At 39.8% G+C, this 17561-nt stretch overlaps 2 protein-coding genes across 2 annotated transcripts; both read right to left on the bottom strand.

The window, feature by feature from the left end:
- Positions 1 to 7: 7 nt before the first annotated feature.
- zgc:112980 (uncharacterized protein LOC503706 homolog) lies at positions 8 to 9732 on the bottom strand. The gene is made up of 22 exons (XM_038712925.1): positions 9668 to 9732; positions 9069 to 9219; positions 8872 to 8980; positions 8696 to 8789; positions 7940 to 8090; positions 7742 to 7859; positions 7011 to 7136; positions 6814 to 6876; positions 6593 to 6715; positions 6320 to 6475; positions 6167 to 6220; positions 5271 to 5503; positions 5106 to 5185; positions 4657 to 4746; positions 4485 to 4562; positions 4297 to 4401; positions 3966 to 4071; positions 2161 to 2233; positions 1980 to 1987; positions 1834 to 1894; positions 581 to 630; positions 8 to 479 (listed from the first exon to the last, which is right to left on the bottom strand). The coding sequence occupies exons 2-21, from the start codon at positions 9208 to 9210 to the stop codon at positions 606 to 608; spliced, it is 1995 nt and encodes a 664-aa protein (XP_038568853.1). The 5' UTR covers positions 9211 to 9219; positions 9668 to 9732; the 3' UTR covers positions 8 to 479; positions 581 to 605.
- Positions 9733 to 10882: 1150 nt separating this feature from the next.
- Positions 10883 to 16213, bottom strand: ptcd1 (pentatricopeptide repeat domain 1). The gene is given in 9 exon segments (XM_038712922.1): positions 10883 to 11351; positions 11865 to 12047; positions 12327 to 12443; positions 12970 to 13638; positions 14068 to 14169; positions 14264 to 14482; positions 15221 to 15361; positions 15440 to 15765; positions 15768 to 16213. Coding segments are annotated over 9 exon segments (2154 nt in total). The 5' UTR covers positions 15919 to 16213; the 3' UTR covers positions 10883 to 11105.
- Between the last annotated feature and the right edge of the window lie 1348 nt (positions 16214 to 17561).

Raw genomic sequence — 17561 nt, 5'->3', positions numbered from 1 at the left:
TCAGTGATCCTGAGCAACAAACTCTTTATTTTCCTTTTTTTCCCTGTCAATGTTCACATTTATTTACCAGCACATAATTTCGTTTAAAATACGTGAGATATCCAGAGGTATTGTCCATACAGTGATTAACATAAACACAGCTTAATAAAAATAAAACAAAAACCCACACAGTGCAGAAATAAACTTGTTTCCAGTTTAGACCATCAGCATACTAAGCAAACACTGATCAAGTCATTAAGGAATGTAGCAACATTAAGTGTCTCTACAATGTTATTGTGCTGTATAACAATGAGGATGTGTTTAAAGTCTCTTCATCCGTCTATTGACACCTGGTCGGTCCAGGTAAATTGACTTCTGTATATGTATGAACCGCTGTCCAACACACGTTCATCTGTCGCTCATCCAGTTCTTCACTGTAGACTACTGGACCCAGTCTAGGAGAGAGTTTGCCAGGAACATCAGCACGAAGTCAGGCCCAGCTACAACCATCAGAGTACAAAAATAAAAATCTAATTCATTAAGCTGTTGTTTAACAAGAGGCTTCATATTAAATGTTTCAGATGAATTAAGTAACACTTACAGTTTGGTTTTATGTGCAAATGGAGCTAACAATGCAAGAGAGGATCAGGCCTGAAGGAAGAAAAAAAATTTATTTTTTAAATGACTATTTCAAGCTATTTATTAGTACCAGCGCTGACATGAATTAACCAATTCATCAATTAGTTGGCATAATTATTCTCACATTTGTGATGCACTGATGGAATATGATGGATCAAATCAGCACAGAGACTGTACTTATTAAACAAATCAGGTTCAGGCCAGATGTGACCAACTTTAAATACAATATCTTAGTCGTCTTTACAAAAGTGTGGCGTTCGAACTGGGTTTCACCATAGGCTGTATATAAAAAGGGTTTTACAGTATACCATTAGTATGAAAACTGACAGCTATACGGTATTGGAAAAAAGACATACTTCCATTTAAAAAAAAAAAAAAAAAAAAAAGGTTTCAAGTTTTGTCAGTTTGTGAATTATAATGAAGTGTTAAGTGTTTGTTCTATCACCCCAAAAAACCTTCTGTTTTCATTCCTTTAAAAGGTCATTGTAACTGATAATAATAACAACAACAACATGAAACCATGATATTTGAGATCAGTTACTGTACAGTGAAAATCTTATAATGTCCATAAACATATCATTTAATTGTACGTTCTATGAACAATGTTGGTATATGTAAAACTCCACAGAGTTCTGAAGGTTTCAGCTTTATTACCTAACACATAGAAGAATGATCGCAATCACTCCCATACAGGGGAATACAGATATTAAATTGAAAATAAAAAAGGAATGGGATCAATGCTCCATATCACCCATCATCATTAAATTTGATTTTAGAATTGGTATCACTCGAGACAAAAAATAAATAAATCTGTGCTCATGCTGTGAAAAATGACTCGTGCACAACAGCGTTAAGGTACCCTGTGGAGGTTTCCACAGCTAATGCTGTGTGGAGTAATGCTTAGCATGTCAGACATTCCTCGGATTAAAGCTATTCCACTGATAGCTGGCTGGTTTTGGTAATGGGCCAAGAAATTGAGCAAAAGGCAGGAAAGAGGACAACTGTTATTAGATGTAAACAATGCAAGTTTAGTGTTTTATGAGGACGGCAAAGTACTGGACACATTTGGAAGGCCTCAGGTGTGCTTTAGTGATAAATACTAAGTTAAATCTCCAAAAAGGTACCTTCATTTAGACTTTGCATTAAAAAAAGTTCTCTCTCCCTCCCTCCCCCCCTCCAGAGGAAGGATCAGCCAATGAGAGTTGTGGGACTTACAGCTGACACTGCGACGGGGCCTTCACTTGGGAGGAGTACAGTTTAACTGCCACTGGACTGCCTACATTAGGAAAACAAGAGGGTTAAATCAACACCACCACATTCACACATCGTGACGGATCACCATATGTGACATAGAAACTTACAGTAGGTGCTGATCACCACCACATCAGGAGAGGTCATGGAAAACAAGACAACAGATTACAGCCACGAACGTTTACAATCCAGTACAAAAAAGGAAAAGAGAAACTCTAGTATGAACTTTTCAAGCTCAAATGGTTGTGGTGCTTTTTTTTTGCAGCAAGTTATGAATTAAATACAACTCACTGGTCCCAGGTCTCTGTTGAAGAAGGCAGAGAGGGTACAATGGCAAGAAGAAAGGGTAACAAAGAATCCTCATCTGACAAACACAGAAACAAAGACATTCTATGTTTTGTGGCGGTGTTGTACCTCAAGGCAGACAATTTCTGTTCCATCAGTCGTTTCATCTTCATTCACAGACACAATGGCCCCTAGTGGTACTGTAGAGAGACGTTTTGATGCGTCTTTTTATTTGTATCTCGTATTTTATGAACATGCATGAGGACGCACATGGACACCACGAGCGCAGAGCTGATGTTACACAGATCTCTGCTGACTACAGAGGGCAGCAAGTCAGTTGCAGTACGGGCAGATAAAAACATGACGACGATGATTACCACAAGCTTTGTAATAAATGCAGATTTTAAGACAAATAAAAAGGCTGTGCGAATAGTTTCATTATAAGAAATGTATTTAATAAGCTTATAGAAAGGTCTCAATATGCCAAGTGTTTGTAGGTGTTTTGAAGGGGCACCGCAGGAGCAAAGCAACACGCCTGCCGTCATCGAGAGGGGCGACTTATGAAGAGAATGGCAAACACACTTTGAGACACACTCTCTGCTTGGACAGATTCATGTCAAACACATGGTGTTCACATCATGACTACTATGAAGATTCCTGTTAACAACTTGCCATCTCATAATGACTGTTGCATGATTACTGTTGGTCATTTTTAAGGATTAAAATGCAGTGAATTCAAAATGTCATACCACATCCATTTTATTTGGGTTTAATTACATATTTGTTTGGTTTTCAGGCACTTCTGAATTAGTATATGTCAGTTCATGTGAACGCTATTTACAAGAAGTAAGCTGAAACAATTATTTGATCGACAAAATTAATCTGTCAACTATTTTGATTATTAATCACTAAAGTTATTTAATAGAGCAAAAATACCAAGAATTCACCGGCTACAGGCCCTGTTCTAGTTCCTTATGTGAATACTGCTGGTTTTGTTTGTCTTCCATAATTACAAACGGAATATCTTTGAGTTTTGGACTTTTGATCAGATAAAACAAGATATATGAAGACATCATCTTGGACCCATGGAGACTGTGATGAACATTTTTAATAATTAATCGACTGATCGAGAACATAATTGGTAGATTAAATCGATGATTAATATAATGCGATGTAATAATGTGACATGAACAGGCCATTCAAAACCGAGCTTCATAGTAGGGATGTTCTGAATGAGTGGTTTTTGGCTATAATCCCAATTAGAGTCCTTTAAATATCTGCTGATACAGAGTTGGGTCCGATACACAGATTTGATTAAATATGTATCGGACACATTTAAACAACAACAACAACAACAACTGAAGTCTGCGTAACCTGATACACCTTGAATTTAACAAGCTACTTGATAGATTAAGTTAATAGGCTTAAATTATGGATCTGATTTAATTGGGAGAATGAGACACCTGAAACGATAAGACACAATCAGATAGAGAGAAGATGTATCGTTGTTGGGTTCGTTGGAACTACAAGACACTCAGCGCTCTCTTGGTTGCACAGCGGCGTTACAAAACTGAAGGGTCTTCCCTCCTACACAAGCTACTGAGAGTACCAGACAATTGTTGGATTCTGCTTATGTACTGAGGGTCACAGAACTGACAACGAGGTCATTAGAAGCATACTGAGGTAAAGGAGTAGTGGTATTGCACGTTGGTGCAGTTCCAACATGTTGCCACTGGAGGCCACCAAAGAATGCAAATAACATGTTAGGTCTAGTTTTGTTCCTGTTGCTGGATCTCATGCTGCCCACACACCTGTTGTGTTTTCCAGCTCCTGTACGATCTCAAGTAAGAAGGAGTTGAGGCGTTCTTTGCTGGAGGACAAACTTTCCCACAGCCATTCGAGAGCCCACTCATTACCCTAAGAGACAGAAATGTTATTAGATAAGACCTTTTAAGAGCCTCATTTCAGCTTCATGGCTCCTCCAGACATGTTCAAAAAGTTCAGTAAAATATTTCTTCTATCACGAGATGTCGTCATCATCACTATTGCTACGACAACCTCAGAAATATAGGAGGTGATAAGGAACATGGAAACAGTGATTTGGAGTAATTGTCTACAAACATGACATGAACAGGAGATTACCTTAAATGTATTGAGCACAGGGATGGCTGGACTCAGAGCAGCATTAAGGATTCTCAAACCTAAAGCCCCTGTTACCAACAGCAACATTGCTTGATCTGGGTACACCTGTGGACATATATTAACAGTTTATTTCCCTACTCACTTGGAACCTCTATGGGTTTGAGAGTACGCAACCATAACACACTCACCTCCTGAAAGAATCGTGGGATCTGTATGTTTAACCCAAGCTTGTCGAGCAGTATCGAATTCACAACATCCTTCGCTTCCTGCAGTCCATGAAAGACAGAAAATACATAATGAAAACACTGCCACTAAAAATGAAATTATAAAAATAAGAGTTAGTAATCAAGAAATACATACTTGTAGAAACTGCGGGCTCGGTGCTGGAAGAGCGGTGAGTGACCCACAAGGTGTGTTGACGATAGTGAGTAATTGGGTCCAACACTCAGACTGGATCAGAAAGGTATCAGATGTACAGTCACACACTGGAACATGCTCAACAAGGCCAACTTTATTTATAGAGCACATATAACCATCTGTTAGGATTTTTGCTTTTAGATGTTTCATTACAGAAAGAGTATGAAACCCATGACCAAAATAGTCACATGTTCTGTCCCTGTGTTACTTCTGAATGGAATTATAGAGAATTTTTTGCTGGGGACGTCCTGGAACACCCACTGGTTCTAGATGCCAGGATGGTACATAAGACACTTCACAAAAGTTGCATCAAGTCTCAACACTAATTAGACTTATGACTATCAATGACTCACAATTTGATTTCTAAAAAGCAAAATGAACAGTAGACTCACATCATTGAAGACATCAGAGCAGCTTTTTTGAACACCGAGAGCATACCTCACCAGCGCAGTACGCGTCAGTGGCACAGCATCTAGAAAGGGGAGGAAGTTCCACTTTTCTTTTTTTTCCTTTTTTTTGTGTTATGAGTAAAAACCTATTATTTATCCAAGCCTGACCTTTAATTGGCTCCCAAACTGCATCAGGATAGCAGAGCTGTGCGGGTGTGTGACTGACAGTCAGCTTTGGCGCTGTTCCTGTGTTAAAGATGCGTAAATAAAAGAGGAAGAGACGTGGAGTGAAGCGGGAGGCGGGGGCATTCACTAAGGGGAACAAACTGTGCAGAGCAGCCATCAAGTCCCCTTCCATGCACTTGAAGAATGGGATGAGGTCTTGTACCTGCTGGAGGCTACTGGAGAAACACATTAAATGCAGCAAGTCACTAACCTGATGACAGCAATCATGTCTAAATAATACATAACTCTATGTATGAGATTTTATTTTGAAATGTTATAGTTGAAATGATTATTTTTTTAAACAAGGGTGTGAATATTCATGTGCTTTGTTTTGTATCTACAATCAAAGTCATTTTAAAATGTGTTTTAGCAGCACATATTCAAGTTTTGTAAAACTTTTTGAAAGTCGGATTTGTTTATATACACACAACATTTATTTGCTAAGTGAAAAGTCACTTCAAAGTTTGACTCATCTGAAAGAGAATAAAAGTCTCTTATTCAAATTAGCAGGTTTGCTGATAAATGTAATTTTTAGATCATTGATCTCACCATGTTGAATGTTCAATACTTAATGAACGTTGTTTGGGGGAAAGATCAGACTACTACATTATAAAACAGGCGATAGTTGAGAAAACTTTAACCAGAATTAGAACAAGGAAACTTCATGTTGTGAACACATTCAGTCTATAAACACATACTCTGGCTTTGGGAACCTTATTGATCTTAAATAACACTAACAATTTTAAAATCTCACTTCTCTCCACACTAGCATTTTCATACTTAGTACTGATTTGAAGCATTTGTGGTTATTTGACCCAAAAAAAACAAAAACAACTCACGGTCCGGAACCATAAGTCTGGACGACTCGCAGGTAGCGACACAATTCTCTGTACCTGCAGACAGTAAAAACACAGCCAGGCCTGGTTTTATTTGCAGTTGTAAAAGGTAAGTATGTGTGTGTCTGTAAGTGTGCATGTATATCCGTTTTGTACCTCTGCTGTCGCTGTAGTTCTTCTGTTCGCAATCGAACTACAGTAATGTGTTCAATCAGGACATCTTTCTTGCCTTTGTCTTTGCGGACACCCGACACGTTCTGCCCCTTCAGCACAGACACTAGCAGGACATCATCCCAAGGACGAACACACAGGCTGAAGCGCAAACACGCACATGAAGTTATAAAAAAAATACACAAAAAGACTTTAATGTGGAACTTTGGGGATAATAAAAAGGGTGAAAAGAAAAAAAAAAAAAAACCACACACATACCTGTCTCTCGTGCCCTTCAGGGCAGCAGGGGAAATGTATGTCTTGTAAAAATCCTGAAGTTTGTGGGTGAACTCTAGCGTAAAACCAGCTAACACCATCTGTGTCTGCAAGGACGTTATTACCCTGGACACACACACACACACACACACACACACACACACACACCTTAGTTATAGACAGGACACAAGATGGCTTCTGTTTCTGTGTGTGTTCCTGTGTACCTCTGCATTAATGCCACTTTAGCCTGCTCAACACTAGCCATGGGAGAGAGTAAGGAGCAGTTGCTGTAAAGAACAATATCAAATGAAGAACATTAATACCTTACATTACATTTATTAAAAAAATAAAATAAAACTGAAGATAACCTTAAATCTAGAACAGGAATAACAACTCTGTGTGTGTGCGCGCGTGCATGTACCCCGAGATTTGAAAATGTTTAACAATCTCCTTAGCGGCTCCCAGTCTCATGATGGCAGCAGCTCTGCCGCCCTGTTTGTCCGCTTCGTCCAGGAACGATGACACAAACTTGTACACAGGTGTGTAACTGCAAAAACAGAACGTTTAAATCTAAAAATGTCACTTTTAAAAATTTGTTACAAATGTAAGTGCTGGGAATGTGGCACAATTTAAAGTTGGTACTTGCCACTGTTCATGTTCCTTCCATTCCATCTCGTTACTTGGTGGTGTATTTTTAACCATAATCTATGGTAGGATTACTCTGCCAGTTCATCGCTTTGGTCCAAATTAAAATACGCCGTATGGCCAAAAGTATGTGGACGTAACATTTTTCTACATGGCGAATCTCACAACAACTGGATGGGCATTTGGTAAAGATGTTAATGGATGAAGATGAATCGATGAAACGACTTTCACTCAGTGGTCAACTGATCATGTTTTTCAATGGCCTATGCCAATATTTAGAGGACAGTATAAAAATTTATATTTAACACCATCCAGTAATGTTTTTTTGATTAGATAGACTTTCATTTAGAATTATATGTTGGCCTATGCTGATTATCTCAAAATGCAAGCTATCAGCTTTTCAATCCCTATTTCAGGTATTAAACAAACCATCCGATATGTAAATGGTATGAGATCATCTGAACAGTTTTCTTTCAACATTATGGACAGCTCAGTTCCGTCACTCACTCGTAGACGAGGACTCGCTGGTTCGTTTGACTCGGACCGTCTTCCTGAGTAATCTTTCCCCTCAGGAAGGAAAAAAACTCTGTAGAGAGACCTTGTCTGAAGCTGTGCAGCATTGTCTCTAGACAAGAGGAACACCAACTCAGTGGCAGTGAAATGACATGTAATTAACAGTCTTGCAACAAGTGGCTCAGTGAGTACCTGCATGTCGGAGGTGATCATCTATTTCAGACAGAGTGAGGTTGAAACTGTTCAGTTCTCCCAACAGCTGGATGTTTCTGAGGTTGCTCCAGAACTCACTCCTCTTGTGGCTGTTGCAGTGACACACACTGCTCTTACACCACAGTGAACACTGTACACACACACAAAAAAACTAAGGCAAAGTTTTAAATTATCTTTATCTATCAACAAATGTGTTCTTTTTGTCCAGAGCACTGCTGCTGCTGAAGGTTTTTTGTTAAATTTAAGGTCACTCTGAATAAATCATCCAATAAATGAAGTTCGATCAGATGCATGTTCACAGTTTCTTGTTAAAAATACAATTACAGAAAAACTAATAAAATAATACATGAGAAATGGCTCGGAAGCACAGGATAACTCTCGTGATGATAGAGACACTATTCTGTATTTTGCAACATGATTTATCAGATCTCTGTAACTGAAGGGACAAAGCAGCTTGTGTTGTATTGTAAAGGTGTTTCTGTTTTAATGTTATAACAGTGCTGCTTCAAGCCATTCAGTGACATTTCTCCTCTTAACTTTAAAGACAACCATCAACAAAAGCAATGTAAATGTCAAAATGCTTCCGTGTCCTATGGTGGCTTGAACTGATGGTGCACATTTTGAAGAGTTCAAACATTACGCATGAAAGCTGAACATTGTGTAGATTAGATGAGTTTTGATGCGTTTGTGCTGTGCACTACTCTCAACAGTGAGTCAGACTAAATCAACACATACTGTTGACGCCAGCTTGTCGCAGATGTAGCAGAAGCACTGATCACACATGAGTTGGTTACTGGCCACATGAGTGTCGACGACACAGTCTGTAGCCCTGAGCGGGACAGAAGAGAAGCAGTGTGATTATCTGTAACGGAGGGACAGCTTTGATTTGAGTGAGTGTGCAATTTACTCACGTGAAAGGATATATGGGACAGTCATAGCGAGCGTGAGGCAGCACCTCAGCACGGCGGGAGAAGGTAACAACCAGGTCTTCATCCAGTGCAGTGGGAGATAAAGCACAGTCTGAAACACAGAGGAAGACCAGCTGATGACTATAACAACCTACCTACATCACAAACAGGCTGGTGGTGAAGGGAAACTCAGTTGTCACCAATATTCTTCACGTCTTTGTCCTCCACATCCACGATGAGAACTGAGGGTTCACTGCAGGATATGTCATCTTCAAGGCATTCCTCAACATCATCATCATCACTGAGGATGATTATTTCTCCAGCGCCCACCGTTGTACACATCACAAATGTCTAGTACAAGGGAAAGGGAAAAGGCAGTAATCAACTTACATGTGTAACATTACCTGGTTATTGAATGAGTGAGTCACACATCAAACTCTTCTTGTTCCTCACTGAGAGTTTACAGGCTTGGCTGGTTTGTTAGGATTTTGGGAGACCCGGGTTCAAGTCAACAACATTTACAGTTACATATCATCTGTATGAGAAAACGGCTGCGTGATTCTGTAGCGTTGACGTTCCCACTAACAAAATACATGATTGTTTTCTTAGTTTTAACAAGCTAACGTTAGCTAGCGAAAGTTACTTTCCCCAAGGCAGGAAACAGAAAGTTAAAATCAGTTCGCAAAAATGCACCCAAAGCGTTAAAGCTTCTCTTCTTTGCTGCAAAACAACAGTAACGTAAACCGATATAAATACGCTTAAATAACCGTTTTAGTTATGTCACAAACAGTTATCTTACCTGTTGTATCAAAATAAATAAGTTGATTTTGGCGCTCGGCGTTGTCACCGGACCGGATGTGACGTTTCTTCTTCTTTGTCGGCTTTATTGCCGGTTGGTGTGTTACCGACAGCTACTGAACTACAGTGTGGCGACGTGGGATGAATACAGAAAGGCAAAAAAGATTCATGAATAAATCAATAATTAATAATTAATTGGCTTTTTTAATACCGTCTTCTTCCTTTTAATTTGCCCCTTTAATGACAACTACTGTGCTCGAGGGTGGCGCAGTGTTCGTTACCCCATATAAATAAATAAAAATATAAAATGAAATACTATTTATCCACCGAGTGTCCTTGAGTGACTGGAGCACTTTGGACCACAAAATTTGATTGTACATATAACATGTTCCTCTATTTCACAATAATCAAATCATCCAGATGGATGCTTGCCTATCAAACACAAAGTTTTAATTGTTCTCTATTATTATATTGATGCCATCCTCTGTAGGTAAATGGTTATTTTCAACTTTTCAAACCGCAAATGAGCTCTTCAGTCCATGTCATTCTCCATCCATCCATCCATCGTCAACCGCTTATCCTGCGTACAGGGTCGCGGGGTGCTGGAGCCAATCATTGGGTGAAAGGCGGGGTACACCTTGGACATGTCGCCAATCCATCGCAGGGCCACACAAAATCCTAACAAACCAGCCAAGCCTGTAAACTCTGTGTGAGGAACAAGAAGAGTTTGATGTGTGACTCACTCATTCAATAACCAGGTAATGTTATACATGTGAGTTGATTATCGCCTTTTCCCTTTCCCTTGTGCTAGACATTTGTGATGTGTACCTCAGTGATGATGACGATGTTGAGGAAAGTCTTGAAGATGACAAGACCTTCTTGCTGTGAGGCGACAGTGCTAACCACTGCACCACTGCACCATCCTCTGTCATTCTATACAATTTATTCATTAAAAACTAAGGCTTATTTTCAAGCCTCTCCTTTAATTACGAAATAAAACACCCAGATTTTCTTTCTAAAGAGCTTCTTTAGAAAAGACACCTAACAACTAATTTCTTCTGTTCTGATATACCTTATTGCCCAGTGTCATTACTTAATGCACTTTACATAAATTAAAATTAAAATAAAGACCACAAGACAATGGGCATCTTGCAAGTACAACAAAACGCAAAGGTGAAGGTCATTGTTCACTCACAAAATGGTAGTATAATCGTGATTTTAAAATAAAACATAAGCTTAAATTTTATTTTAATTGCAATATACAGTCAATTACAATAACATTGATGTTTAGAGAAAACATGCTTTTGCAATAAATTAACTGACAAAAAGGTCCATGAGCTAATACTTTGAACCATAGTCCATCCAGAGTTACACAGCTGAATGCAAACAAACAAACAGAGGATCAAAGAAAGAAATCAGAAATGTTTTCAGGAGTGCTGTTACAGAGCAGCGCTGCTCATCTTGTTATTTTTACGAGAATTATATCTCCTTGCTGCTGCTCTCTGGTTTCTTTGGGTTTCTGTCAGACCATCTTCAGCTTCTGTTTTCAGCCCTGCAGTGTCCGTTCCCACCTGCTGCTCCGCCTGCTCGTCCTCAGCGCTCTGAGCAGGCATGTCTCTCAGCCACTGCTGGTAGTAACCACGGAACCCATCAATTTGGACCAGGTAGTTGTTTCTGGACTTGTACTAGGATTGATAGAAGGGAAGAAAGACGAGGGGCAAAATAAAGAGGGGACCAGGAGAAGAGGGATAACATGAAAAATAGGAATCAGTCAACCATTTAATCTGCAAATGAAGACGTAACCCTAAACACTGACCAGGCATCTGTTTATTTACAGAAAGTCTAGGGTTTGTGGGTCTATTAGGGAGAAAACACTGGGCTGAATGATGCAAAAAAGCTCTGCAGACTGTCAATTTTAGTGGAAAGACCTTACCACTGATATTTGACACATATGAAGAGATGCATGGAACCAATCAGCTCAGTTAAAGCCTGACACACATCTAGACCTTTTAACTGTCATAGCAACAATACAGTTTTGGAAATGAGAAAAAGAGCTCTCATCAGCATCTGTTTACTATGTAACTCTGCTATAAAGAAAACAGCAGAGCCTTTAGTTTCTTTGGCTGTGATCAGCATCTATACCTCCCCATCCACACAGATATTCATCGAGGGCCATGCTCAGGCACTAGTAGGCTTACCTGGTCATAGTTGGGAGGATATTGTGAAGCAAACTCCAGCTGTCTGATGATGACCTCATTAGGCCACACTCCCATGCTGCTCATGCTTTTGAGCAATGTTTTAAGGTACACGTAATCCAGTCTTCGAGTTGCTCGGCCAATTAGAGCAGAGAACACCTGGACGTTGGGCTTAAGTCCCGCCTCCTGCGAAAAATATGTGTAAAGATGAAAGAAAGAACTATCAAGTTACAAAATACTGGTCTTCTGCTAGTTCTAATACTCCTAACATGATTACTGATGAAATTAGGAGTATTTCCTGACTGTCAAACGTTATTGTTCATCACTTCACTTTCATTTGATAAACTTTACATATCTTTTATATGTTTACATTAATATATCTAAAAGGATTTTCTGTCCTCAATAATACAAATACAAGGTTGAATTTAATATCTGGTCTGAGTTTAATGATGTGTGTTTCATTACCTCCATGTCCTTCAGCAGCTGCAGACCGTCTTTCTGTTGCTCACAGCCCAATGCGAGGCTTCCGAAAGTCTGTACATCAATGTTTACATTACGCTGTCGCATCACACTCAACACAGCCTGGAAAGAGAAATAAGTGTCTTAAAAAATACGCACGCACTTAGAAGTGTTGCTTCACCCAAGTTACTAAAAAACAAAAACATTTTCTCACTAACATCCAGAGCCATATAATGGTGCAGATAAATGTTTACAGCATCAAAATAAAAGAAATCAACAAAAACATGTCTTTCAAAATTCCCTCGCTGAGAGAGACACATTGTCAACAGCCTCACAGGGACTATTTCTTCTATAGAAAATAATTCTAAGGAAAGCTGTTTGTAGAAAGTTTAGCAGATTAATAAGGCAAGGCAGGTTTATCTGTGTAGCACATTTCAACAACAAGGCCATTCAATGTGCTTTACATAAAGCATGAAAACTGCATAAGACAATATAAAAATACATTAAAATTCAATTCAAAAGACTTGGAATGAGGACAATGATTAGTAGTGGAGACCTGGCCACATTCAACCAGCACTATCTGCTAGACACTACTAAAGTTAAGTGAGAGACAGAGTGTGTGTGTGTGTGTGTGCGTGTGTGTGTGTACCTTTGCCCCCTCCAGGTCACCAGCTCTGGCTGATCTGCGAATCACAGAGTTAAAGAATGCGACGTCGAGCTTCACTTTATGCTGCTTTGCGACCTTCAGCAGCATCTGCAGAGACTGATAGCTCGGCTCCATCGTGTCGGCCAGCAGGGTCAGAGTTCTGATGTCTGGAGTGAGTCTGTTAGCGGCCATCTTCTCCAGAAAACCTTTAGCTCCTCCGATGAGGGCGAGCCTATCTGATGCTCCATCCACAGTTCCGAGTGAGACCACACCACCCCTCTGACCCTCAAAAAGGTCCAGTATGTTAGGGGCTGAGGAATCACTGTAGTCGACAGGCAGCGAGACAGTCTGTCTGACTGGTACCAAATGGGTTGAGTCTTGTCTGCTGTAGGACTCCTCCTCACTGTGTCTGGTGTGCTGCTGACTGTCTCTTTGTGGATCAGGTTGGACAAACAACTGCCTCTCCAGAAGGTCAATGGCTATCACATCCTTGCATCCAGACTGTGGCTTTATATCTGACACATGTTCCCTTTCGTACTTCTCGTCAGGCCTCAGGAGCATGCCGGTGGCCAGGGCAGGGTCGCCAATCCCACAATCCCTAGCAGTTCGCAAGAGTAGGTTATAGTTCCTTGAGTCTGGAACAATCCCTGACCTCAGCATCTGGCGCCAAATCTGAAACAAATACCAAAGAGGTAAGGCGCCTACTGACTGTGCCATAACAACAATATTCCAGGTTCTTTGTATGTTCACTGTGAGAGTTAGGTTCAATGTGTCTTGGTTGCCAGTGTACAAGATCAATTTTTATATAAATTTTTCTGCTATGCGAAAATTAAAAGAAGAAGTGGACTAATATCACGTTATGATCTAACACCACATCAACTAGAGCTAAACCAATAAATCTGCCAGTTTTAAGTCCTTTTTAAAAATCTCTGCTAAATCATTATCGATTTTTAAAATTCCCGAATCCAGCATCATTCAGGCCGTACTAATAACCAGAGATTTCCGAATGTTTCTCTCACATTTCCAAAAATCTCAGTGGCCTTTACTCTCAAAAACTATTCCTAACCACTATAGTTAAGTGCCTCTAACTCATGTATCTACCTGTAAAGCCAGTCTGAATCCTGTTTCTTTGTCCTTCAAACAGCCCATCAGCAGGTAGTGAAATGTTTCGTGGGTTACTGCATGGCCGTTCTGCAGCATCTCCTACAAACATACAGAAACTCAAGTAGAAACACAAATCTAACACAATTCAGCTGGCCACCCTTTACACCCTTACAAATGTCGGCTGATGTCGTACCTTCAGCGTGTGAATACAGGCCTGAAGGTGGTTGGTGATGGCGTGTGTCTTGAGAAGGGCGTGGTATGTGATGGTGCTGAGGGGGTAGTTCTTGCGGCGGAGTTCTTGCTCCAACTTCAACGCTTGCTGGAGACCGGCTTGTTTGGATGGTGACTCAGCGCAGGCATTGAACAGCGCAGTGTAGGTAGCATCTGTAGCATCAAGACCTCGCTTCTTCATCTGTGAGACACACACACACACACACACACACACACACACATACACGTAATTCACATTATTATAACATTACCAACTGAAATGTGATATGTTTTTGAAGTTTCATCATCGCGAAATTTTTGCTGGTTTTATCTTCTTAAGGATTTGCTGCTATTCTTTGTCAGTTACGATAGTAAATGAAGAGTCTTTGGGTTTTGGACTGTTGGCAGGACAAGAGAAGCAATTTGAAGATGTCACTTTGGGCTCAGGAAAATTGTGATGAGTATTTTTCACAATATTTGACATTTTATAGACTAAATGATTAATCGTGGAAATAATCAGCAGATTAATTGATAATGACAATAATCGTTAGTTGCAGCCCCACCTGCAACACACATGCCCTAAGTGAAAGTTATAATGGTCAGCTTTTTTGAAACAGTTTGTGGGGTGATGATTCAACTTTATGATCAGTTTAGAGGCAGCACTTTGTAACCTTATAACCTTGATAAAAATGTATGTTTTTCTGTAGTGCTGTTGTATTAGACTGTATTCGTTTTAGCTTGAGAATTTCTGAAATTTTCATACTTTTTTTCCAAATATTTATTACACATTAAAGTTTTACATCACTTTAAGATCTGAGATCTTCAACCAAGTCCAGTTGCCCTTCATTTTAACCCTCGTTGGATCTTTTGACTTTTAATTTAAATGCCAAGGAAACATATAGGCATGATAAAAGGTTTTTGTTTTTTAAAATATCCTTACTTCATTGTAGAGTCTGAAGGCCTTCTTGAGTTGTCCAGCTCGACCACAGCCTCCTATGAGGACAGTGTAGTTGCACTCCTCCGGCTGCAGCCTCTCTCCCTGCAGCATGTCTCTGCTGAACATGTCCAAAGCCTCCTGCAGCTGTAAGAGGACAAATATGGTTTATACTCAAACGGAAGGGAGGGACGCAAGAAGACAGACAGAACAGAATGGACTGACCTTATTCTCTTTTATCAGCTTCTTGCATTGCAAGAAGTACCAGTACGGTGTGTTTGTCCTCCCGGGCCTCCTGCGAAGTTTCACCGGGTCTTCCTCCTCATCGTCCGCCTCTCGGTACCGCAGATCCTGGATGTCTGGGCTGTTTTTCCTGAACGACCTCCTGGAGGACATGTCGGCGGAAAGGGAGCCGAAGTTTTCCAGGTCTGGTGCGTCGCTCTCGGCTGGAACTGAAGGGGAGTGCAGGGGGCCCGTACCCCCATGGGAAGCGGCTGACAGGTACAAACACCTGGAGGTTAGTCCATTTGGCAGCAGCCAGACAGTCGGTGAAGCCTGTCTGACCGGTGTCGTGACAAATCCTGCACCCCTGTCAGATTCAGGCTCCTCGGTGAGTTCTTCACCGTTGAAAAGGACAACTTAGCTACAGGGACCGAGACTTTCCTCCCGTTTCGCACGCACGAACAGGCGAAAGACGTTAACATTTTTAGCGATTTTATCTAGCCAACTACAAGCTAATTAACATGACTTTCAACTCCCACTTGGCAACAACTCAGACGGCTTATCAAAATTAAATTGCTGGTTTGAGTGTCTTCTCTTAGCTTCTCGCATGTTGCGCACACCACGATGTTTCAATGACCGAAACAAGAAAAGACCTGAGTAACAGATATCGAACAATGCAATTAAAGCAGTCTGTCTGGAGCATTGGTCTCTTAAAGATATAAAGATAAACAGCAACTTAGTTTTAACATATAACTGTAATAATAAAATCTTTAAAAAGCTTAATTTACTCTGGATAGGATTGTCCACTCCGATCGACTACATCGGTACATACATTAGCATGCCTGTGCCGTTGCCAAAGACGTCACCTCCCTTTCTGCATCTCTTCCTGATGTCAAATGAGGTGAAGACAGAATAAATTGGAGTTGGAGTATTTAAATAGACTGTTATTGTTAACTTCAATAGTAATATTATGTAATAGAGTGAATTCGAGTAATCTGGGACGTTTTTTCTTGCAATTTCGACTTCTGCGACTTATTCCACTATCTAACTAACACAATAGGTTAAAAAAAAAAAAAAGTAGGTTTCCAGAGAAAACATGCCACACTTATTAGTGTTCTTTGTGCCAAAGAAAAAGAAGAGAAAAAAATGTGATATTCTGGGACACTTGGTTTAGCCTTTAAAAAAAGCCTAAATCACCATTATTTATTCATCGACAGAAAGCTGAATAAGAAAATGAAGCTTTCAGAGAAAGGTCATTAATTCATATAAAACTTCATATTTATTCAGAAGAATTAAAATAAAGACAATATCAGGAAAATACTTGGATCAACCATGTTAATTAATTTAAATTAATTTAAAACAAATTCTCCATTCAGTTAACATTGGGGAAGTCCTTGCAGGTGAGAGACCCATCATCAGTCATTATCGTGAGTCACTATTTGAGACGATGTTTATATATATATAAAAAATTGGAGACTTTCCAGTTTCTGTTGGTGAGTGTTTAAAGTGGATGTGGAGGAGATCCTGTCCACCTTACATGGTAAGATGGTGGGCCATCTTTCATTAGCTAGCTACTGTGAACTTATGCTAACTTTATAGCCTCCAGTAGCCCACATTAAAACCCATTGTTCATTATGGCATATATTAGCATTAAATTAGAGTTTGGTTGAAAATATATTAATTGTCCTCCCCTAAGTTTTAATGAGATCTTCACCCTGGCTTGTCCACCAGCATTTTGCTTTGAACCTTGAATAACTATGTATGTATTCTCCATTTGAAGAACTTAAATGACCCAATTTACCCAAAGCATGCTGTCCCATATTCTCAATCATATTTGATAAAATGGGACTCCTACAAATTGTTTTAGAAAAATATCAAACTAAATCACATTTTCAACACTGCAATGTATTGTTAGCTGCTTGACTAGCTCACAAACATAATTTGATAACAATTAGGAACATTACTAATTGATTACATATTTATATCCTTATCATTAATCTAGTCACAATCCTATATCATTGGCTTTGTCATGCACTTTCCAGGGGAGCTTCCTGATTGACACTTGCCCTGTCCCTTTGTGTGACATCGACCCCATGGAATCATGTAATATCACTCAGATGACATC

Source organism: Micropterus salmoides, unplaced genomic scaffold (assembly GCF_014851395.1).
Source record: "Micropterus salmoides isolate LMB-PRFRI ecotype aquatic unplaced genomic scaffold, ASM1485139v1 Ms_hic_scaffold_12, whole genome shotgun sequence".
Lineage (NCBI taxonomy): Eukaryota > Metazoa > Chordata > Actinopteri > Centrarchiformes > Centrarchidae > Micropterus > Micropterus salmoides.
This window is presented reverse-complemented; position numbering and strand designations above follow the sequence as displayed.

Bases quoted from the DNA above. Each gene is read 5' to 3' on its own strand.
- zgc:112980 (XM_038712925.1), bottom strand. From the start codon at position 9,210: ATGTGTACAACGGTGGGCGCTGGAGAAATAATCATCCTCAGTGATGAT. The intron at 5,186-5,270 runs GTCAGGCTTGGA...TCCCCTTTCTAG, and splicing joins AGTTTGGGAGCCAATTAAAG to ATGCTGTGCCACTGACGCGT. The intron at 4,747-5,105 runs GTGAGTCTACTG...TTTCTGATCCAG, and splicing joins GCTCTGATGTCTTCAATGAT to TCTGAGTGTTGGACCCAATT.